Below are 25,086 nucleotides of genomic sequence, written 5' to 3' on the forward strand. Positions count from 1 at the left end.
GGTCCCTTCATCTTCCTGTGCTCACGCTCAGCTTCTGCCTTTTCACGCTCATCCTCTCTTTCTCCCTTTTCACTTATGGCAGAACTGTCTCTTGCTTTGACAATCATCCAGATTTTCTTTTGTAAATAAGCCCCACCTATTCCGTAGCTGCGCTGCCCACTGTTCTTGTTGCTGGTTTCACTGGCGAGTGACGAGGAAGAGCCAGAGAGGTTCATCTGACTGCAGTTATCCGACCTTTGGATGCTACCAACTGCAACAAAGAACACACAGGCAGAGCTTGGTAAGTGACGAGATAAATAACGGTAAAAATAACATCCTGATTTTAAAACATCTTTTCTTCAATCCGATTTGCATATCACTTGGGTGTAGCTCAAAAGAAAACGACATCTAAGATGAAGTGGAACGTGTTCATGCCTAAAATGATGTCTTTGCACTGTCTGCGAAGTGCCTAATTTTAGTTCAATGAGCTGTTAGCACTGCACACACAACAGGGTATGGACCACCTCCAGCAAATTACATCAGTGCTAAAAATACGCCAAAAGCAAGTTGAATTAATGAAATAATCCCAAAGAAACAAAATATTCTTTTCAAAGAACCAGATGAAAGCTAACACATGTAACATAAGCGATGCTCAAAAACCTCAGTGGAGCTGGGCTTGGCTACCCAAGTAATTCAGCTTCTTGTACCCAGGCTGTGTTTGAGTAAAATCAGTGGCATTCTCCTAAAGGAAAGAGCATCTTGTGAAGGCAGAAGTGGACGGACCAGCATGATCCCCCTCTGAAAAGGGTGAGAAGATGCAGTAAGTCACCATGCCATGCCATGCTCTCCAGTGGCTTTGGGCTGTCAGTGAGACAAAAGCAGCAGGGAAGGGAGGAGAGATGCCTTACGCCGCTGGACACCCACCACACCGGCTGACTACAAAGTGCTGTTAAGAGATTTCAAATGAATTCCCATCCAAGGTTGACTAATGATGAAGTGATGCAGGTCTTTTAAGATGAAGACATCATAAATAAAGGGATTGGCAGGGCATCAGGACAGACAGGTATGTATACAAAGCCCTGTGCACAAGAACACAAGACATGAACAGCAGCTCGAGGATTCAGATGGATGCACTACTTTTGCAGCTACCGAAACCATATGACAGCATTGTATCTCCAGCTCCATCTCACCACCTGACATCCCAGCTACCTTGGGCAAAACCCTCAGATGTCTCAACAGCCACAGTTTCTGTGCAGCACTGTCATCGTCAAGAAATCCCCAAGTTTGTGAATCCCATTGGGGTAACTGGCCACCTAAATCTGAACTGATGCACTGGCGGGTGTCAGCACTCGACATCTTTTGGGAATTCTGTCAGAAGCACTTCAGCAGTTTTTAACAAAATAGTTGTTCCCCTATTAGGTGACTTTTAGGTCCCCAGTAGGTGACTCTTAAGGCCAAACCAGGTCAATATATTGAAAAAAAATATGTCTATTCATAGAAAGACATGATTCTATTCTTGACAGGAATATTCTAAGTTATTTCTCTCACACGCCACTACCAACAAATATTCCTGCAGCGCCCACCCTGGTTTCAGTACGACACAGGCAGGGGTTCCCGAGACGGATGCTGGCACGCACGCTGTGAACACGGCGCAGCACACGTACCTTTGCGTGGGGAGCCCTGGGGAGAGGCAGGCGGGCTGGAGTGCAAAGACGATGCCATGGACATCGTGTCATCTGTTTGTTTCTTACTACTTACTTCCTCAGACAAGCTTAAGGACTTCTGCGGGGAGCCTGTACCTACAAAAACAGCAGCTATCACTTACTGCATGGTATTGCTCAAGTTAGCGATATCTGTTCAAATCACAAACCAGAACCATGCTGAACAAGCACTGGAGTGTTCAGCAAAGAGAGGAGCAGGTGCTCAGATGGATTCTGCACGTGGACACAGCATTTTAATCCATAATACTGCTTTGCAACTAGCAAATTTAGAGACAGAAAAAAATGGATGCTCACTAGGAGCAACTCATAACATATGTTGCTCCATTTGACAATGATGTTGTTATCCTGGCGTTGTTATCAGAGGCTAAAATATTAAATGCCCCTGATTTATTTCAATGGTTTCACCTAAATATATTATACTTAATTTTTGTCATGAAAAGAAACAAGCAATGTTGTTCTACTCCATTTGTGCAAGATCCCTTTAGAATGCAGGAAAAAAAAAAAAAAACAGTAAAAAAATGTAACATGGTACATCTGACCTGTTCAAGAGAGAGATATTAAAATCACCTTAGTTAGAAGGCATTCCTTAGTCCAAGGGCAAAAAAAGATGTGTGCAGCCTTCTCAGGTCTATAGAAACTCAGCACTGTCACAGCAAGTGCCAAGTTACAAGTGATGAAACTAAAGAAGGGGAAATTAGGAGACAGCACCTTCGGATTAGCTGCTTTAAGAAAAATTATTAAAAATTGTGCAAGTGACTAAATAAACAGCACGCCCTCTTCAAACACAGGACTGTGCTTCGGCTGTTTTCAAATGAACCATAACGGTATCTCAAATAACCCCCCAGCTACGAACACTTCCTCTTATTTACTTAACCTCCAGAACTCCCCAGCCCAGTGAGCTGGAGATACTCACTGAATGTGACGTGATCCTTTGTCAGCCCCTTTTTCCTGCTGGGGTACAAATTCACGGTTGGAACCTGCAGAACTTGACTCATCCTGTTCTGTTGATGCTGATGGGCTTTAGTGGCTTGGCCAACGGATCTCATGGGTACGGGAGACATTTCTGAGGATTTCCCTCCTCTTCTCTCACTTAAATTCTTTGTCACTGGTACAGAAAAATTGCATATAAATATCTTGCACTTTGAATTTCAGGATTATTATGATCATTCTGAATACAACCACCCAGACCAAGCAACCACAGCACCAAACACAAGAAATGTGATTTATTTCTACCACACTTAAAGTCCGTATTTTAGATGTTTGTACGTAAGGTGCAAAACCATAACAGCATCTGCAAAATTATGCAATGCCACCGGAGGGAGGAGGATCGGCCATTCTGCAGTTGGTATCGAGCCTTTCACTAGGTGGCACAATTGATTTACAACACAGGGCACTGGCTGAGTTTCTGCTTTAATCACACAGCAATTAACAAACTCTGAAGTTAGTGCTATCTGACTTTAAATTCCATTGGAAAAGCCTGGAGTACAGGATTACTGCTGCTCACTCCTTCTGCAAGGGCAGGAGAATCTTATACTGACATAAGAGCCTGGGGAGCTGGACTTCCTCCTATTCTGAATATGTGAAAAAAAAAAAAAATATCTGCACAAAAACAATCTGCAAAGCCAGGTACCAGGCATCACTCCCCCATCCTTTCCACTAGCTCTGCAAACTCTGGGTATAATCTCAACCAGATCAATTATCCAGGTTTTGGGGTTTTTTTAGGTTTTTTTTCCCAGTTTTTAAAAATAGGTACTTTAACAACAAGCCACTCTACTATATATTTATTTGTATATCCACGTGACCTTCATTTTCCTTTTGTGAAGTTTAAGAGAAAAAGGATTTAATTTGCTTAACTGCATGATGTAAACAGCCAGTATATATGCCCTATTTGTACTTCCAAATATCTATGGCTAGCACTGTGCAAACACGACTTTAAGTGATTTATTTAAAGCAATTGAAAAACAGCCTCATAACATTTACGTTTGTCTCCTGGGCATTGTATGAGCACCTGTTATGTTTGCACACAGATCACCTATTAAGAGCTCATCCTGATGTGCATTAATTTATTGTTTTGGGGGAGCAGAGCGTACAAACCACAGTGGTGTTACCTCTAAGCAGAAGCACTCTGTGCCGTTACATATCTGGCTGAACAGAGGACGAGTAGAACACCTCTACTAGCGATGTACGATGATGTGCATACTCCTACTCACAGCTACCTGCTATTTCGGGCAACCTCAGGCACAAGGCCAGTGTGAATACACGGAATTTCACATTTTTTAAAAGGGAGTAGAGTATGGCCATTTCCAGGATTCCTATACCAGTGCTATTAAAAAGGAAATGTTTAAAAAAATTGCACAGGAAACATTATTTTGTTGGCACTCTTCCATTTTGAAACAAGCCTACCTTTCATGCAAATGACAATTTCTAAGGACCAAAACACAAAGCAATTCCCACCTCTCGTTTTTAACTAAGTATTTACTGAACTGGGTCAGAGAACAGTCTGTTTAGTCCGACAGTTGCACAGGAGCTCAAATTATGAAAACTGTCCTGCTGTAGCCTTCAATTTTTGACTGTCAAGCCATGTCAATCCCACCAGTCAATATTGACCTAACTTCTCCTTCTCAGCAATCTTTGTTTATTCTAAGCTGTAATCCATTGCAGTTTCTCTATTGATTTTGCCTCTTTTCATTTTCTTGCTGTTCATATGGTAAACGTTACTTTTATCCTTCCTAATTCTGTACAAGGACAGCGAGGCAAGAACAGAGCTAATGCACTATTGAATTTCCTTCCAGACTGATGAAAAGACAAACAGTTTAAGAACTAAAAGGTCAAAATAGAAAACATCACTGAAGTTTTCTAAGCTCAACCAAGATCAGAAGATAAATGTGGGCTTGCCAAAACTGTTAGGAAATCAATTGACAAATGAGAGTATCTTTTCTTGAAGGGAGAAGAGAAACATCTTCAATTAGTATTTCTATGGTAGGAATATTAACTATAATATTTATTAATATAATATTAATGTTAAATAAATATAATACAAATAAATAACATTAATTTTATAGATGTTACCATTCTAGATCACGGGACTTACAAGTGCTATACGCAGGCTCGCACTGAAGGGACAATATTTGGATCTTTTCTTCGTCTGTCTCGACGTTCAGGTTGGACAAGTACTGCTTCACCTTCCTCGCCATCTGGGCATCCTCGTACAGCTTTCAGAAGCGAGCTGCGGCGGGCCCGTTTTTTGTGAGCACCTCCCTGCACATCCAGCATGTTGGAGTTGGTGCTGCCCTGGCTCAGGGATCTACAAGAGAGCAGAGCGAAACGGTCAATTTTCAATCCTCAACAGCACCGAGGAGCTAGAGTAGCAGACGCCAAAGCAGATTAATACCAAGAATCTTCAGTTAGGGCTAGTGCATGCTGATGCAAATGAGTTAAAAAGATGAACAGCATTAAAACCAAACTTGTCTGAAAGTATTCTGGGAAATTCACAGCGGAGATTTGAGTCTAGAAAAGGATTGTGTATGGAAGTGTGGAACTAGCGAGAACGAGGCGCACCGCTGCGTAAAGGACTCATTTAGCTCTGCTAATGAATCGCAGTCTTGTTCTGCAAAACCCAGCTGCAGATGGGCACAACGGACACACTGGATGACTTTGTTGGTTTAAGGCATTTGGTACCCACTAAACATCAGGCTTACAACAGAAACTTCTTGCAATGCGGCCGAGTACAGCAGTGAGCGACTAGTGTAATCCTCTGAGAAAACTGAGCTTCTGAGGATGTTTAAATAAGGGGAAAAATTATCTTAAATATGCAAAGTACATTACATTATGTGCTTAACTTCTTTCTCCAATTAAGTAAAAACATTCATGGAATAGCAGCTCATAAAAAAAAAAAAATGCATCCCAACAAAGGACAGGAAGGCAGCGATAACATTCACACGCACAGACTTGTTGCATCTGTGCAAGACAATGTTCCTCAATGCTCCTCATTTTGAGCTGCCAGTTGTACCAGCAACTGAAGCAGAAATAAATAATCCCCAAATGGTTCCCGTACATCAGTGAACCAGTGACCCAACAGCTGATCTTGGTGTAGCTCAAACACACCCATCGCCTCTGTTCAACTGTGGCCACACCAGTCCTAACCCGTTCTTTAATACCCTGAGATGACAGTATGTATTACACATCAATGCCAATGGAAAGTGTCAATAAAGTTCTTTGTTTGTGGGGTTATTTTAAATATTCAGAGGAATAACTTTATTTTAAAAGCCTGAACTATTTGGAAAGATGTTTATCAAGATCTTGGGTGTGTTTACAGAATCACAAGTGGCAGAATAAACCATCTCCATAACGGCTGAAAGAGTGAGAATGAAACGTATTGTTGGAAGAAGTCTAAGGAATCGAGCACTCTGAGCCTAGAAAATAAGAAATGGTGGGAACAGCTGACTGCAATATTTTCAAAGATGTTAAATACATCAATTTAAGAAAAAAAATACAAGCTTAAAAACTGGCAGAAATTTATAACTTAATTAAATAAAAAAGTAATGCTGTTATAGGCGAAGAGCAGCAAAAGGCATGATGGTCTGTTCACACCTATTCAAACCAAGGGGCACTCCTATCCCCCACGGGTAAGGACAGAGCTAATACCTACTACAGAATGAAACAGGAAACTACATTGTGTTTATTTCTAATTATATAAATATTTTATCACTTATATACACACAGTTTTTAAGTCAGGACTTGACTTTTTAAGGCCATTTAATTACATTTCCTTTAAAAATGCTTTTTGCTTATTCACTCGTGTTCACAGTAACCCCAGGGCTCAGAATGACGGCGGCTCCCGTCGGGTCCTGGGCATTTCCACCCATGTCCTGCACCGTGAGCGGCTGATTATCGACCACCCAATGCTGCCGGTGAGCTCTCCCGCTCCAAGGGCACCCGCGTGTTTTACTGATTTCCCATCAGGGACCAGCGTCCAAGCCTGCTCTCCCCGGTTTGCCCAGCACAAGTCCACTCCTTGCTAACACCAGGCTTCCCCCGTGACTGCCAAAGCCACTGCAGGGAGGGCAAAGCACCGGGAGCGCTCCTGCCTCCATCCTCTGTGCAAAATGTCGACATATGAACGTACAGCTGGGTTTAAATCAGACACCCACAGTACAAAAAGAAGGAGAGCTTCAAAGTGCAAAGGCACATGAGGCTCAGGTACACAGAGAGCAGTTCATGGGCAAAAATACACAAAAGAAATGTAAAATATTGCTGAAAATCCCTGCCGTGTGTCAGTCGGGGACCCGACTAGCCAGCCTCATCTGTAGTCGTTTCACTATTCAGTCCTTGCACCACCAAGACCCCCAGTGAAATCCAGGAGGATTTTGGTGTAGGAAATGTGAGATGTATTTTAAATCTATACTAAAATTAAATACTTTGAAGCTTGAATTCAAACTTCAGGGAGGAAATTACTGTATCACTGTCACAATTCAAAGTGTCCTTAGAGTTTAGAATGCAGAAACCTTTTTGTTACATGTTAAAAAGCAAGTTACTTATTTCCCAAAAGATTTTGCCTTCCAGTCTAACTGCACAGCAGGTTCTTTTTTAATGAATAAAGACAAAACTCAAACAACTTCTCTAGGACACAAAAGCAACTCGGAATTCTTCTACCTGCAATGTAACACTGACTGTAACCCCTTATTCCTGTTTTCCAAAATATATGTATTGCAGGGTTAATAAATGCATGCTGTATTTCAGGTGCATGCACTAACGAGGAGGATGCAGTATGTTAAAGAGTTGCATAATCTTTATTTATCTTAGTTGCATTCATCTCTACACTTACCCCAAACTTCTCCACCTCTTCTTCCTGTAAGCAAGAGCCATATACATTGAAGCATGTATTTGAACAGAAAAGCACAGGAAAAAAATAAAACAGTTGAGAGTCAGGAAGAAAGACGTAGACAGGAAAGAACAGAAAAAGAAAAATTTCTATACAGCAAAATTCTTCTCAAACAATAACACAATGTTTAATGGAATGCAGGAGCAGGGCTCGCTCAAACACTTTAACGTGGAAGAACATCTATCAGTTTTTTGTTGAAGTTTAAACGATGAATTTAAAAACCAAACTGGCATTACATTTTCTTGTTAAGTATTTCCCATAAGTCAAATTCAATTTTGCTGGCGTGAATGAAAATTTTTTAACTTATTCATATTGCAGAAAGTGTGATTACATTAATTTCTTCTTTGAATTAGGACTGCAGTAAGCATCTGAGAAATCATCATCAGTATTCAAGTGCAGGATGCTGTTCTCTCTTGATTGCTTGCTGGAAAACACACCAGTTGCCAAATACATGTTGAAAAACTCGATGCTCTATATTAATTGGCAACGAACTTGCTTGCAAGTCTCATCTTACCACTAACAAACATCTTTTCTTGTTCATTTTTAATCTTCTTCAAAAGCATTTATTGGTGCTTCATAACCCAAACTGATAGATCAAACACCAGAGGCAATGAAAATGAATATAAATGATGTGAAAACATGGAATTATTTTCTTTTAATCTTTGGCACTATCTCTAATATTAGAAGCCTAAGCGTTTCATGTCAGTGTGCATGATTTAAATTATGGTCATTAAAATGTGTTCTGGAATTCTGAAAAACATACTAAAGGTAACTATTTACTAGTAAAGTCATTTAATGAGGAGACTTCATTAGGTCTTAGAGAGTTCATGGGGCATCCGGGAAATTTGTCTATAGACTGATTTCACCTATGAATGCCAAAGTTTCTGAAAATCAATCATAATTTATCAGTGAGTAGCTTCATAACTTTCTGTTGGAAAGGAAATCTTGCTAATTCAAACCCCACAGCATGAAGGTGAATCTCCACCGTGAAATGAATCCATCTTTAAACATCGTTAACGAGGGATCTGTTATTTTCATCTCAAACTTTGATTGGACTAAATTTAAACAAAACACTTATGTTTTCTGATAGTCAGCCTTGAAAACAAGATCCAGGCAGGACTCCTGATCCTCTGTGAATCCCCACCACTGGAAGACCACAGGAGCCACATCCCTCTGCTCTTCTACACCCTTCCACCGCACAGACGTAACGGAATTCATAAACTAAAGCCAATTCCAACTGCCCGGGTGACCTTTCAGAGGAATTTATTTAGGATTTTTGTGTACAAAGCACAACGGTCCATTAAGCTTCCCCTGTGCTCTGCGGTGTTCAGAGCTCTCCGCTGCTGCGGACACACAGGTCGCAGGCGACTCCAACGAGCGTTTTGCCATTTGTTGAAGTAGGAACCATGCGGTGATTCAGCACAGAACATCACCTTCTCACCAACTCCCCGCCTGCACCGCATCCTGAAGGGCTGTTGTCTGGCCCATGGGTTCAAGAGGCAAACCGACAGCGCCAGGGCAGGACCGAACCCTTCTCGGCAGGGATGCACAGGACCCTGCACGGACACAGCGCAGTCGCGGATGCTCTTAGTTCGGCCAGTGGGAAGCAGACAGACACAGGAAATCATTTAGCTCCACTAAATACCACCTGGAGCTAATCAGCACCAGATTAGAAGTCGTGGTGCTTTTCTGCAGTTAGTTAACACAGAGCCTGATGATACTACACATCAGAAAGAAAAAAAAAAAAGAAAACAAGAAAACACCCTCCACCTGCTTACAGCCTGAACACATCAAACATTGTGTAGGTGGAGGAAGCCGTGTTTAGAACAAAAAAAAAATTTTTTGCTTGTTTTTAATATGTTATCAGTGGGGTTTTGTTTTGAAGCAACATTTTAGATTTATACATAGGTGGTTTAGGTGCTTTTTTATATTATTTCCTTCCTCCCTAATATTATACTGCTCACAAAACTGCTGATGCTGACCTTTTATTTAACAAAAATACAAACCATTAAAATTAGAACCTATTCTTCTTTGCTTTTTTAAAGACAACAAATTGGTTTAGTAGTCATTAAAAGCAGGTCTTGGAAGCATCAATGCTATTGCTGTAATCTGATAAAGATTGTGGTTCTGACGGTGAATGTCCATGTGAATTACACAATGAAATACGAACGCACTGATGCACACACCAACCCAGATCCCTACCCACTGCCAGCCACCTTCAATCCTACTGCCTTGCTAAATTGCACACCTTTGTCTGAACATCACAGCCGGGTCCATGTTCGCTGAGGTCATTCGGACAACTTGGCGGATTTCTTTGGCAATCATTCTGAGCTTCTCAAAATTTACCAGGCCGTCCACTTTAGAATCATTTCCTGCATGATTGAAACACACGTGAAAAAAAAAAGAGAGTAAGAAAGACTTTTTTTAATGGGCAATGTGTTTCTAAGTCCCCCATATTACCCGTCCTCCCTCCCTGCCCTTCTATCAACCAAACTCCTCTAATCAAAATAGTAAGAAAAAAAGGAAACTGGGAAAAATCAAATGACAACCAGGCCCCCTCAGACTACCTAGCACTGCTCTTGTTCTAAAGTCACAAGTATTAGTAGGAAGAAAAAGGAGTAAGTGAACGATGCCCAAATTTATTGCCATGGATGTTAAAATAATATAAATATAGAACTGACACCAACAGCGTTCACATTCTGAAATTAGTTCAACCTTAACCGATTGTGAGCAGAACTTTGTGTAAAAGGGAAAAAATGGAAATGTTTAAACAAAAACCTTTGAAAATGCTGGAAGCCAGAGTAGGAGGTGTTACATCATCGTAGCTGTCTGAAAGCCACAACATGGAACAAAACCCTCAAAACACTGCAGGAACAAGTTTGTGTAAGAGAAATGTATCTGAAGGAGTGTAACTACCACCCAGCACACTCACCTACTCTTCCACCCTAAACCTCAGGACAGCTGATGAAGATTCAGTGTTGCTTTTAAAATATTGAAAATCTGCATTTAATTTTTAATTTTTGTCTAGGATCGGTCCCTTCCATTAAGCATTCAGCGCTCTATTTTATTTCACTCCTACAAAGGATGCTTCAAAAGCACCCTACTGGTGGCAGCTTCCTTTCAGACATTTATTGAATCACGGAGCGCTGAAGAAAGGGCTATACAGCATATCCGATTCTTCCTTTATCATTTCTTTCTGTTTGACGTTACCTTCATGTAGAAACGTGATATCCTTCTTGACAACAGGGAAAAGCGGAATAATTGGAGGCTGCATGCTCTGGCTGCTCAGGATGTTGCGGTACTTTGCCATGTTTCGAGATGGATCAAAAAGATCTTGAAGGTCTCTGAGGTGCTTCTCGTACTTGCTGGGTAACTTCTCCCAGGTGCCTCTGAGACGCGCTACGGGTGCGAGATTTAACCCACTGCAAGGCAGAGACATTGCAGGATGAGCTGTTAGCGGAATTAGCATCTGTCACAAGGAAGTAAAGGGTCAGGGTTTTGTTTCGAAGGATTAAAAATAGCTTCCACCAGGTGAACTGTACAGCTGGGGGAAGGCCAGGCTGCAGGTTCATCACAACAAACCTCTGCTGCTCACTCTTGCGAGCAAGAGAAAAAGAGAACTGGAACAGCGCCTGCTTCCCATTCACGGGGTACAGCCTGCCAAAGCAATCCCTCTGCAACAGCACCGGTGCCTGTTTAAGAACCCCTTCTCTCCTGTAAAATGGGTGCTGCAATAAGGACGAAAAGGGTGAAAAGCTAACGAGGTGAATAGGGGCTAGAGGAGCAAGTGAGAACCGGGCACAGCTCATCCCAGCACAAGTGGCAAAACTCTGACGAGGAGCACGCATGGAGCATTTGTAAACCAGCACCAGCAGACTGAAAGTCAGAAGCAGCAGATATGCTAAAACCTGTTATTGTGCCCTCATTTCTCATTAAATAAAAATATATCCAGAATTAGTTGGATGCAATTAAAAAAAAAAAACAAAACCACAGATATCCCTCCTCCCTATCAGAATTTATCACCAACTTTGCTCAAGAAATTTTGCAGTGATTCCCAAGCCCTTGTAGCTGCAGAACCGGAAAGTGATATTCTCCAGCATTCATCAGTAAATCCAGAATCACACAATTACTGAATTTGCTATTCTAAGATTTTTTTTTTCTCATTTTAAAAGTTTTAAAAGCTTACTTTATATTTTTTTAAATACAGATTTCTCTCCATGCTACCGTTAAATGACAAACAAAACATTCTCTCACATGAAAACTCAAACCTGTGCCACCACACAGCTCCTCTTTTACCCGCTACTTTAAGACAATCTCTTACAATTTCATGAAATAGATTATATCATATTGATACACGATGCAAGGCAAGGAGGAGAACCCCTGTGGCATATGCTAACAACAACACATTCCTCTGGAAATAAGGGTAAAACAAAAGCTAATTTATTTGGGGTTTTTTGACCGAAGACCACCCCAGTCATGGCCTGATGAGACTGAAGCGAGAAGCAGGAAGAGTCGTTTCTCCACCTACAATGAACCATGAGAAATGAGGGAGCAGAATGGAGAAATCAGATCAGTACCCACGTGGGTATTCACCGTGTAACGAGCGGCCACAGCCCCAGCGGGGGCCCAGCACCCTTGAAGGAAATGCATGAATTCTTTGATGTGTGACTAAACAGAAGCTAACATCATTTGATAAACTGGCTAGACGCAGAAGATATTCAAAACTGGTATTTTCAAACATAGGGCTGATGCTGGGATACAGCATGAATCCAGATCTCTGTCCAATGAATCACAACTTTTTTTCTCAAGTAAAACCTGGTTATAAGATAATTGCAAATAAAGGAAATGCTGAACTCGTGCTGCTGGTAGGAGCATCCAGTATAAATGAGAAGAGAAAGTCTGAATGTGCAAATGGAGAGGAAAAAAAAAAATAGAGAAGCAAGTAGGTGACAGAAAAGAATGAAAAGGAAAATGACTCTAAAACAAGACTGATTCGAGGAAGTCCTTACAATGAAAGGAAGAAATAAAGCAATCCCATCACAGGTATGACTCAGTGCATGCTGAAAAAGTACCAATGACTGAAAAAAGAAGGGAAATTGGGTGCCAGCATCACGGAAAATGACAGCAACGCTCAGGCAGGTTTCTGAAGCTCATCGATCAAACAGCGCTTTTGTCCAAATCGTTCTCTCCCTGCGAGGGAACAGCTAGAGAAGAGCCAGAGGCACCAGCCGCCGTGACAAGGCTGAGCTGCCCGGGCTGCGGAGCAAAGCCCGCAGCGACAATAATCTCTGCACAGGCTGGCTTTTGAACGCTCGGCAATTCCCTTCAAACCACCCGGCACCGCCGGTGATCTGTTCAGGACATACCGACTGCTTTCCCTTCCCTTTAGAGGGACAGAATTGCCTTTGACAGCGCGACTGAGAGCTGAGAAATGGGAAGTTATTTTACCTTATCACCGCGAACATGGAATTGAAGTTCTTGCATTCTCGACAGTGGAGGGCAATTTTAATGAAATGCTTAATGATCTTCATTCTTTTGAGTTGGTTGGGCTCTGCTAAGATTTCCATGGCAACCCAGAAGGTCTCTTGATTGATGACATCCTCGAACTGTTTCAGGTGAGCATTGCCTGTTTTGGAGTCCAGCTTGTAGAGGTCATCGATGTACTCGGTGGGCTCAATGTTGCGAAACAGTTCAAAGTCCCTCATGGAAAGCTGAGTGGCGACCTCGATGGTGCTCAGCTGGAGGAGGGAGATCTGGCTCTCCCTCAGGAGCTCTTGAGCATCCTCATCCGAGCACAAGGTCTCTGTCTCCATATTGTTCTTTAGATAATACCTAAAGAATAACGGTGTTACAGGAAAACATTAGAGATGCTCTTCGGAGGGTTTGTGAACACACAGACATTGAACTACATCAATAAACGCAGACATCGCTGACCCCGCAGGGCTCTTTACCTGAGAGTATTTTCACGTTACTATTGACAAAGAGGCAAAGACAGAGGCAAGAAGGGACAGCACAACCTTGTACTTTGGCTGGTATAAAACACCACCATTACTGAAGCAGAAAAACATTTCAAAAGCTGTTTTAGTCTGTCTCCTTGCTAATATTTTCTGCACTGTACTCTGTAACATGCTGGAGCTTTCACCTTCAGAAAAAGGTCAGTTATTTTTCCACGTGTAAATTCAATACTGAAATAACATTTTAAATACACATTAGTCCTGAGAAATCTCTTCTTAATGTATTTCTCTATTTCTTACACAATTTAGTGTGGTTTCTTACATAAATTTAGTGCGGCATATTAATATTTACATGAAGCAGAGAGTACTCAGGAAATGAAAATGTATCTGGAAAATTCATTTCCATGGTCCCAAGCAGATCCCTTTCAGATATACAAAAGTTTATTCCGCATAAATTCCCTCTGTTGCCTAGCAAAGAAGACTAAAGAATTTTTTTTTTACTTAAACTTTCTTCTGGTCTGGATCAGGTCATCAGATAAAATCGGAGCATTTAACATTTCAGAAACACATTTGTAACAGCTTACATAAAAATGGAAGCATTTATCTCAGGTTAGTATCAGTTCATTGCAACATGACATCATCAAGAAAGAAATTAATTGTATGCTTTAATCCTGAAGTACATGTGCAGAGGATCAGAATAAATATTTTTTTTTCTTTTTAAATGTAAGCTGCTATATAAGTTATCCTGATCTGCTAAATTTAGTTGTCATCAAGCAAGCTTGCTGGAGCTTTGGAGAGCGGTGTTTTGGGTGCAGAAGAGGAAGGCGAAACAAGGAGGAGAAGAGGAGAGGGAAGTGGAAGTTACTGAGATTTAGTTTTACTAAAAGGCAAATAAATCCGAACTGAGATCACAACGTGGGCGCGTTTACCGTCCATTGAGCTGAATCCTGTCGGCTAACTTGGAGAACTGATCCGGGAGTCTCCGCTGTTTGATGACGCCCTCGGGGCTGACGGACACCTCGCAGAGGGAGTAGGTCTCGGGGGCTCCCGTCAGGTTGAACTCGTGGACGGCGTGACTCACAACCTCTTTTGCCGTAGTGTCTTTGCTGATGATAATGTAACAGCTCTGCTGATCGGCTTTGAAAACTCTTATGACTTGATCGGGAATATCTAAAATAACAGAATAACACCTTTAATATATGAAGCTACTCATTCCTTGGAAAGACACGAGGTCATTTACTGTCTCATTGGATAGCCAGAAAACAAAAAGCAGCTAGCAAGAAAAAAAAAAAAAGCCATGCTGGACTTGATAAATATTCCTTAAAAAAAATTATTCCTTAAAATATTCAGTCGTTTCTCTCATCTTTGAGAGTAAAAAGAGGAGAATCCTCCTCTCGGCATTTCCACAACTCAATTCCTTTACCACCCCATGGCCACAATCAAAGCACAAGACACCCAGAGATATTCCTAAGCCGTACACTGTCCTTCTCAGCATCCCTCAAAAACGTTGGCAGCATCATTCCGTCTGTGGCTCTTTTGCCTTTGCAAGAGCCAGAATCAAAGTGCATGCCAGGGTCCCCTTCCCGGGGACGAGAAGCCACCGAGCACGCAGGGATGGGCTGCGGCAGGAGGATGTGAAGGAGAATGGAGGTTGGGTTGCTCCCGTAACTAGCTGCAAACTTTTACACCCCCTCTCTCACCCTGAAGGAACTCAGCTGCTGCCAGCAGTTAATTCTTTGGCTAGTGGACTTATTTATAGCACATTTTATGTATTATAAATGCATTAGAGAACAGCCTTATCTGAGGCAGCCTGCAGCAGGAAATAAATATTTAAAGAAACACATGTTTATTCTACTGCCTGACGACTGGAAATAATTCGCTCCATTAGTTATTACGGAAGGCTTGATTTTCAAAATAAAATTGATTGGGGAAAATAAAAAATGTCGAGAGTCAGAGTGCAGACTAATTTAAAGCGCAGGGAAACAGCTTTCCCCCTCCCTGAAGACTGAAAATTCACAAATTTTCTGTAACCCCGAGAAGGTGGGAGCCCTCCAGAGCCCGTCCGGGGCAGATGTGCCATGAACTCCCGCACCAGAGATCCCCCGCGGGAGAAGCGAAGGGCTGGGATTACTTTTTTTTCCCATCAGGACTTAATGGTGTTATGGGGGAAAGTAGCAGGAATTTCTAGGCAAAAAGTAAGGAGGTCATTTATGATGCCGCACCAAAAGTTTCCCCCCATTGGAAAAAAGAAACCTCAACAATAAATTGGAAATAAATTGGAAAATTGGAGGAAACAAGGTGTTAGAAAAAAATTCTGACTGAAAACTAACCGTACCAAGTGTTCACTATTATGAATATCACATTCCCAGAACAGACACATCAATAACTGGGGAGTAGTTGAATTTGAAGAGCTCCATGCACACAGGAATGGGGGCAATAAAAGGGAACAATAACTGTTCTGTACTCATTTCAGAGTGAAAGTGGTGAGAACGCTACATTGAATAATCTGGGAAATGCCTGCACCCATAAAAATCATAATAAATCAACACAAGAGTCAAATATCTGTATCTCATATTAACATAACTAAAAGTCAGAATATACTCAAAGTATAAAATCAAAACTGAAATGTAATTTGTAAAGAAAAAAACCAAAATCACCATGCAACCAACAAAGCGTAACCTGCAAGTGACAGCTGATGGACACTTGTATTACAAGCACATGCCTACATTCACAATCTACCTTTAAGCAGGTAAACATTAAAAAAAAAATATTTTCCTCTGCATGACTGAGCTTGTGGCTACAACACAGAACACATTTCAAGCTTGCATGCACAAAATTTTAGTTATACAGAGTGCAACAGAAGAGAAAACTAAATCCAACCACGTTACAACCTAAACCCTCCGTTTCGATGGGAGGGACGTAAGCAACCTCATTCCTTTAGCGCGAGGCTGCAGAGAGGCGAAGTAACCTGCCAGAGGTCATTCAGTGTGACAGTGGCAGAAACGGGAATAAAATGCAGGTCTCAGCCTCAGTCCAGCACTCTGCCCATGAAGAGAACCTACGGGTTTGTTTTATCAAAGGGAGGGCTCCAGTGCACGTGGCTATGTGACGCCCTAGCAGCAATAACGGGGTCAAGGCAGTGTAGGAGAGGGTTAAGTTTCACAGGCAAGCCATGCAATATTAAGGTCTTTGGGATGCTACACATCAGGATACTTACAGTAAAACCCAACAGCTGCAGGCAGGAAAAAAAGGAAAAAAAAAGTGTGTCAACACCAAATCAAAATTTAGATATTTACAAAACTAATCAAGAGGATGCAGCGCACTGTCAGAAATATTTTGGTTTTCTCTGCCATTCAAAAATGATGGCATATTTATTATAGCAAACTTAAAAGTAATCATCCACATTTTATATTATGCAGTAACTTGTATAGTACTAAATGAAGATTCTTGGAGAACATGTGTGTAGTTCTCACACAGAGAGCAAGAACCTGGCTTCGCAGCAAAAAGGGAATGTATGTGCTCTGGATATTTATGCTTGACAGGATATATCTATGTACATTCCTTCTAAAGGGGAAATCTGCAAGCGTACGTAAACATTAAGTCCTAGCCACAGGCACTTTATAAAATATATAATTACGCATTTGAAATAGGGAAACACGATTCTGATTTGACATGTTTACAGGCAGCTGCATAAAACAACAAATACCTCCTGCAGCCACCCCATCAACTGCACCGACTGCACGACTCCAAACGCTTTTCAGGTTTACAGACACAGTTGAATACACGTAACGTCTGTAAAACACTAAACTTTAACATCACTGTGTTGGTGCCACAGCAGTCCCGTCCTATTCTCAATACTGCTTGAAATAGATATTCAAAGACGGTGATGGAGAGATAAATCCAGAGTGCTGGTGTTGGGAAGAGATGGCAGAAGAGAAAGGTGCAGACAAGGAGAACCTGCTCCCACCAGAGCTCCTCAAATACACTTGGAGGTGGCAAAATGCATTTCTTTGTAAAAAGAAGCTAAGTTTCACATTACAAAAAGCGGGCAAGAGAGGCTCAGGCAGCTTGGGTTTCCATCAAAATTCCAGTTTGGACCTGTTGGGGCCACAGGAGAAACAGGTAACTGCTCTCGGCACGTTTGGTGCTGGTGGAAGATGTAATTTTCCCGCTGAACCAGCTGCCCTGTAATCATCCTGTAAATCAAGCTGCTGCTGCTGCTTTACCTGAAGGATTAGAGAAATCCAGAATGCTGGTTGTAGGCTGCAGGAGGTCAGGGCTACTGGAGGAGAGCGTTCCCGGAATGGGCATGATGGCCAGGCTGTGTCGGCACTGCCGCGTCCCCACGATGCTGTCGTCCTGCGACTGGCTCACGCTGCCATCGCTGCAAAACACGTTTGTTTCAGTGATGTGCATTAAGAGCCTTACATTCATCTTGGGATGAATGAAACGAAGAAAAAAAATGGCACTGAGATGTTTTAATGACATGTTGTAGACAGGCTTTCAAAACAAGGACAGGAAAAGCACATTTGAAAGCGTTCGCTGGGAGAGAAAAGATTTTTGTTCTTGTTCTGCATTCATGGGTCAAATTTTCTGTGCTGCATTTCTTTAAAAACATGAATAACACGGACACAATGACCGTTGATACTAAGCAACTAAAATATCACAACTTCCTAAGGAACAATTACTTTTTGACCAGAAGAGTCTGACAAACCTGAACAGTTTTGGAGGCAAGATGCTGAATCGGGTCTTGTCTAAAATTTTCCTGATTCTGTTTCTCCCACCAGATACCGTGTTTGCTTTCATTTTCTTATTGCCTTTTTCACGGGGAAACATCTGTTCCACATCTCCAGGCATATCAGGGATGGAATAACGGTTGTTTTTCTTTTCTGCAATTTTTGGAATATGGGGAATTCCGTTCTTCTCCTGTCCTATCCTGCAGAGCAGCTCCTTGAACACTGCAAGAGAAGATACAACCCCTGTGATTTGCCTTCGCACACTTACAACTCCACAGTGAATTCTTCTTCCCCCTCAAACCTTTTGCTTCCCACAACCCTGCAGAACAAGTGAACCAGAGTCACAAACCAAGCAATATATTGCATTTTAATTTCCATTCTCAGGGTGTGGGTCTTTTCCCATGTAAGTTCTGCCTTTGATTCCCTTGGCAGAAAGAGTAACCCCTCAGTGTTCAATAAAAACAATCAAACTTTCCGCAGAGCAGAGTTCTCCTAACTATTGAAAGCAGCACGTACCGCAGCAGCTTTCACAGACCTGGTCTAGCGTTAGCGGATAGATCATAAGGAAACACTGCGTTCACAGCTCTATGTATTTATCGACTTCTTGTCTGCATCTTCTAGGTAATGGAGGGGAGCAGAATTCCTCAAGAATCACTGCAAGACAGCCTGATATTTTCCAAAACTGCCTCCGTTTCCTTGTAGGAATACTACTGAACAGAAGACGCATCGAAGTTCCTACTGCATCTATCAAACTGAGCCAGTCCAAGACATCATTCCTTGGAAAATACAGTGTTTATGTTCTTTGTGTTTCTTCCCACACATAAAAGGTGAAAACAAATTGTTCCAATTTGTTTATCAATACAAATTATTTTTTTTAAGTATTTTAAAATCTTTTTAAATCACTCAAGTCAGAAATTCAGTATTTTCTGTCGAAAACACAGTGATAGCAGGAGAATGCAGAACTGCACAGAGCAGATTTCTCAGACTGTCCTACGAGCAAGGCGACCAGGACTTTCTGTATAGAGAGTCCCAGCTGATTGCATACTCCTGTTATCTAATAGAATTTAAGGCTACAAACCTTCACAGTATAAATTCAGATACAAGAATGGGAACTGCTCCCTGCCAGCACCAGGCACCAGCACTCAATTAAAAGGACAGGATAACAAGTATCACTGTTGAAAAAAGCTTCGAGACATGAATTCACTAAAATGTATCAGGGACATCGCCCTGAAATTACACCAGCCAGCAGGAAGAGATGAGAATCCACTCCTGAATGTATGTTGCTTACATTTATAACCCAAATGAACAATCCATCACTGCCTTGGTGACGTTTACACTTTATTTCATGTCATTTCACATGAGTCTTAACTACCAGTTACCGTGGCTGTTCTATGGATTTTGGGAATTATATGCTGAGAAGCAGCTGCTAGGATCTTGAAACTTTTTACCTGCACAGTGATAAACAGAAAATGATAACTGAAAAAAAAAATAAATCCTGAACAAGGGCAGGTAACTGGAAGAAGAAAATAGGAAAAGGAAACCATCCAAAAGTCTCGGATGCAAGTACAGGGAAAGGAGCTACCCTGTGCAGTGTGTCATTCCTTCTGTAGCTATGGTTATTCTGTTGCCTGAACAGGATTATGGAAAAAGAACAGATGGTTTCACTGAGATTTAAAGAGGTATTTATGTGTTTATATTCACACTGACAATTAAAAGCCAACATTTATATGTCATACCACTTTTTATATTCCCTTTTCAATTTTAGCTATAAGCGCAATTTATCCTGTCGTTCTTACAGCCATTATAAAAAGTTTTACAAAAGCCCAGGTTTACATTTTTGCTGTTTCTTGGCAAAAATATTTTGGCCCGGATCCCTTGGCTCTGCTTCAGCCATATCGCATGAAGGGACACTAAAGCCGCTTAAACAGTCGTTTGAGGATTTCTCAGGGAGTAAAGAGCTGGCCATGCTGGCTTGGTGCCGCTCGACGTGCAGCCCTTGGCACACAACGACTTATCCGAGCGAGTGGAGGCACAACGAGGGGACTTCTGCACAACTTCTCCCTCCTAGAGCAAGTTGGGAATAAAGGTGGAGTCCTGTTGTACTTCTACAGCCAGAAAGGCTGGAGCTTTTCTCCACATACACAAAAATACATCATATCTAAAGTCTACTCACCAAAAATGTTTGTTTTCACAGTGATGGAGAGATGAGTGTTGTTCCTTAAGATTTCTAGAGCTTTTACAAAGGTAATGTTCTCAAAATTCTGCCCATTGACTTCCATTATCTGTAAGAAGAAATAAAAATTGGTCTATTAGACAAACAACTGTTGATGACAGACTTACAAAGGTGACAGTACAGGCACAGGAAGGACTTTCCAGAAGCTATCACATCATCTTCAGAGCAGTTGTAGAATGAAATAATCCATTGTAAAATAACTATTTGCACCATGTCAGTCAAGTTATATCCTGCAAACAAGCCAGGACCTCCAGGTCTACCTGACAAATGCTTCAAACAGATTTATCTTCTGTGATAACACATCCTCCTTGCAAATATCTGAATCCAAAGTGGTGGATCATGAACTGCAGGACTACATCAAAGGCTGGATCTTCACCTAGTGTGAGCTGTCATTGCTCCTCCAGCCCCAGGAACTGGGATGATTCACACCAGGTGGGAATCAATCCAACCAAACAATCTGATGCCTTCAACCTAACCCTATCTCCAATAAAAGGGAAAGCTTAGAAAATTTCCTAAAATTTTAAAAAGTTTCCTAAAATAAACACAACTTGGTTTCTTTTCCCTTTCTGTTTTCGAAATATTTAATTTTTTTCAATATTTGCTAAACTATTTAATAGAAACCCATTTAACACATGTAAACTGAACCTGAGCTGTGGCGTTCACAACAGAATACCAGCCAGTTGTTCGCTTTTACTAACAGCATGATCTTCTCTGAGACCACTACGGTTGGATGAACCTGAATTTTTTTAATAAAATACGAGATGGATGTTTTAAATGAACTTGATTCTTTTTACCTGATCACCACGCTTGAGCCCAGCTTCTGCTGCTTTACTGCCCACTTCCACAGTCTCCACGAAAATACCAAACCCCTTGTCGCTCCCTCCAAGGAGGCTGAAAAACAGTGGCGAATCTCTAGAAGGTTTTTGCAGGGTGATTTGTCTCCATTTTGCTTTGGCAGCACAGGCAATATTCAGCAATCGGAGATGTCCTTTCATTTTCTGTAACAGAGAAGACACAAAATGGAGCGCTATGTCTCTTTTCCTAAAAATGGAAAAAGAGTTGTGAAACCCCCCAAGTGCAAGAAAAAGGACTTACGATGCTATATATCCAAATCTTACTAAATAAACCTTCTCCTCTTTTGCACTGATGCAAAACCCCACAAATGAGTGCCACATGTACCATTTTATAGGGGCTTTACACCTAAATATGTGTTTAAGAACAAACACGTCCATGTTCAAAGCCATCTACTGACTGTTAGACTTACAGCCTACGATGTGTTAGTCACTAGTAGCACACTGGAAAATGAAAATGTCTAACTTTAGAAAGTAGGACAGTCATTGTTTTTTGCTCCTACCGTATCTTCCAAGTTCTTTTCAAATTCTTCCAGAAATCGAGTCATAGCAGGATCTCCTTCAAAGTCATTAAAGTGATTGTTCACCCACAGTAAGACTACTCTGGTAACCTGTGAAAAATAAATTATATATTTACAGAGGTACCTATGATTCTTCTCCTGTAGGCTTTAATCTATAAGTGATGAAGAATACAAGGACACGGCAGAATAACATCTGACAGATTACGGTATCAGTTAACAAACAGAAGCAGATGACATTTGCACTTGAAACCATCTTCTCTTTTCCTTTATTTGCAGAAGAAAACGAAAAATAAAAACACAAGCATTTTTCTACCTAATTGGCTGCATCACCCAGTACTTAGTGGTGCACAAATCCATCTTCAGTTAACTATTCCTTATGCCATTTTTAAAACCTTCCTAATAATCTCCTTTAGGAAAGTTCCAAGAAGTGTGTCGTGAAAATAAAAAGCTTCCTTTTAAGAACTTATAGTTAAATCTTCAGGTTGCTAACTATTTTATCCATGCATGTTATAAAAAAAGGTTAATCTATAGTTTCTCTTTTAAAAAGAAACAATCTCCTCTTTTATTTGCTGAGACAGTTTTCTTTTACACTGCTTTTCTTAAAAAAACAGTAGTTGCCAAAATGAAGAGCATGGAAAAAGACAAGAGGAGCAGCAGTAACCACAGCAAAAGAGCCCAGACAGTCTCCTACACAAAAAAATACAGTGTTTTGATAGTCTCTTGGGTTTCCTTCAGCTCAAAGCTAGAACATACAAAACCGCTGGCTAAGAATTTTACGGCTATAATTTTCAACAAATTGGACATGGATACAAGTTCCAGACTATAAACATTTTTCGTGTGTACGTGCATACTGTTACAGAGCTGAACCTACTGCTATTTATGGAAGCCTTTTTCTCAACTGCACCTGTCTTGAGCAGAGCTTATTTCAAGTACAGGCTTTGTAATAAGCTGCTCAAAACGTGCGCAATACACTGGGAAGTTCTACAGAGAATTGTGGAAGGCAAACACAATGCTGTTGTGAAAGAAAGATGCGACATCCAAGAGATTATGCACACAATTTCCCTGAATTTCTGGTGAAAAAGGATTTCAGAGACTGGTATCTACATGTTTAAATTAAATAGAAAAGAGTATTTATCCTTCTGCTGAGAGAAGCAGCGTCATACCTGATTTAGGATAGCATGCTATATGCACACAACACACTGGAGAATCCTTGCTTGGTACTAGTGAAAAATACTTTGCTTCAGAGCAGTTCATACAAAATAGCTGGAGCATAATCCTAGTTTATCAGCAACACAAAAAGGAATCAATCTGGAGACATTTTCACCAGAAATAGGAATTTCTTAGACTCAAACCAACCTTATCCCTGAGGCTATCCACTGTGAACCACTCCAAGAGTTTATTTCCAACTTCCAGGGGGCTTGTTAGAAATGTTCTGTACGTTAAAAGGAAATCTTCGATGTAGGTTGGATCCACAATAGAATGTTCTTCTATTAAGTGCATGATGAGTCGCTCGGGTGTTGCCTTAAAAATTAAATGAAAAAAAAAATAACTGGTATTTCTCATCACTACCTCTCCCTAGAGAGTATCTCAACATAAACCACGTGAACACTAAACCCCCTTTTCAAATTACAGTTATGGCAAACTCCAGAGAAAGCAAACTAATTTGTTTAAATCCAATCATGCTTCTCCCAGCCCAAATGTTTTGCATAGGTATAACCTGGATAAAACAATTAACAACTTCCCTTAGTTTTATTTTTAATGAACAGTTTAAGTTCCTCTTCCAGATTACAAAAAACAGGTCAATACACACAGATGCACAAAGGGTGCTCCCAATGCAAAACTCAATACATGTGCTGAACAGGTCTAACTTTACTGAAAGGGAGATGGAAGTAAATTTGTAAAAAAATACAAATTCCTTCCAATTAATTTTTTTGAGCTGAGACAGACAAAACAGAGTACGTGTTCTAGATTCAATCCAAAATTGTATGTATTTACTAATAAAGGTTTAACAGATTAATGGAAAACAGAGAAAGAAGCTCACCTTGATAACGATGTGTCCTTTCCTGGTTCCACTGCGATCCAGCTCCCTGTGCTCCTTCACCATCACAATTTCTCCTTCTTCCTCCACTTTATGAGTGTTTTTTTCCACGTGGTTCAGAATCCTCCAGTAGTCTTGCTGGGCTATACACACAAACTGTCCCAAAACAACACAGGACTGTTAATAAATATCCAAAATATTAATGTATCCCCACCTCTGGGCTGCACCAACGCAATCACGATAACGCAGCATCTGACACCAACCCACTCTGTTCTGCCCAACCACACGAGAGAGAAAGTTAGAAGACAAATAGAACAGGTCATCTCCTTCCATCTCTCAAAGATTGTTCAAATGGGCTAAACATGTAGAGGACAAAGCCTGTAAGAAGTGGAAATGGATATTTTCTATTTATCTGTTCTTTCTGCATGTCAATCACACACACAGCACGACTCAGGGGGACTAAGCTGACTTTTCTCACAAAGCAGAAGTTCCTGTTTCTCACCTAACAGCAGTGTGAAATAAATCTCAGCTACTAAAGAGTGTACAACCAGCTCAACATCAGCAGAGCCCCTGACCCCTAAAATACCAACCTCATTTGTTCTGCTCCTGGAATAAACATCATGCCCTGAGATGAAAGTAGTCTGTTTTCTTTTCTATTAGATGTTTAAAACCACAAGGTAGTGGTACAGAATTGTAATCGTACCTGACAATCATCTACTTTGGTCCTGACCACTCCATTCATGTACTGTTTCTCCAGAGAGGGAGTAATCCCAAAGCTATTTCCCATACAGAGACTCTCACTCTTCCCGTCAGGATAGCTGATTTCCACTGTGCCATTTAAAATAACATACCAGGAATCGAGCTAGGGGAAATGAAAAACAAATTGAAAAAGTGAAGTTAATTCAACAACTTTTATAAGCTGTTCCAATACTCTTATCTCAGCCAGGCTTACTCTTGCATTCCCCAGTTTGTTGTCACCAGAGTTTTGCAACACTTAATTCACTAAAAATGTGCACTGTAAGGCAAGCAATAGAGATGACTGAAACAAGAAACCTTTTCTGGGTTCTTCATTCATATCAGAACTCATCCAGCAGGGAGGAGCACTGATGAACAGATTGCTTTTTTTAATCAGTGGGTTAATTGCTACAATATATTTATGTCACTTATTGAGA

At 41.0% G+C, this 25,086-nt stretch overlaps 1 protein-coding gene across 1 annotated transcript in view; it reads right to left on the reverse strand.

Moving 5' to 3' along the window:
• Positions 1-25,086, reverse strand: part of LOC104469264 (rap guanine nucleotide exchange factor 6-like) — a 115,619-nt gene that overhangs the window by 9,108 nt on the left and 81,425 nt on the right. Inside the window, 19 exon segments of the mRNA XM_010083713.1 lie at positions 137-250; positions 1,644-1,778; positions 2,614-2,805; positions 4,792-4,916; positions 4,918-5,004; positions 7,525-7,548; positions 9,830-9,953; positions 10,792-11,003; positions 13,030-13,413; positions 14,465-14,705; positions 16,753-16,767; positions 17,762-17,919; positions 18,250-18,493; positions 20,445-20,553; positions 21,299-21,502; positions 21,859-21,966; positions 23,233-23,397; positions 23,918-24,070; positions 24,618-24,776. Of these exon segments, the coding sequence (XP_010082015.1) occupies positions 137-250; positions 1,644-1,778; positions 2,614-2,805; positions 4,792-4,916; positions 4,918-5,004; positions 7,525-7,548; positions 9,830-9,953; positions 10,792-11,003; positions 13,030-13,413; positions 14,465-14,705; positions 16,753-16,767; positions 17,762-17,919; positions 18,250-18,493; positions 20,445-20,553; positions 21,299-21,502; positions 21,859-21,966; positions 23,233-23,397; positions 23,918-24,070; positions 24,618-24,776 (2,953 nt within the window).

The sequence above is a fragment of the Pterocles gutturalis genome, unplaced genomic scaffold (assembly GCF_000699245.1).
Source record: "Pterocles gutturalis isolate BGI_N339 unplaced genomic scaffold, ASM69924v1 scaffold4395, whole genome shotgun sequence".
NCBI classification, from domain to species: domain Eukaryota; kingdom Metazoa; phylum Chordata; class Aves; order Pterocliformes; family Pteroclidae; genus Pterocles; species Pterocles gutturalis.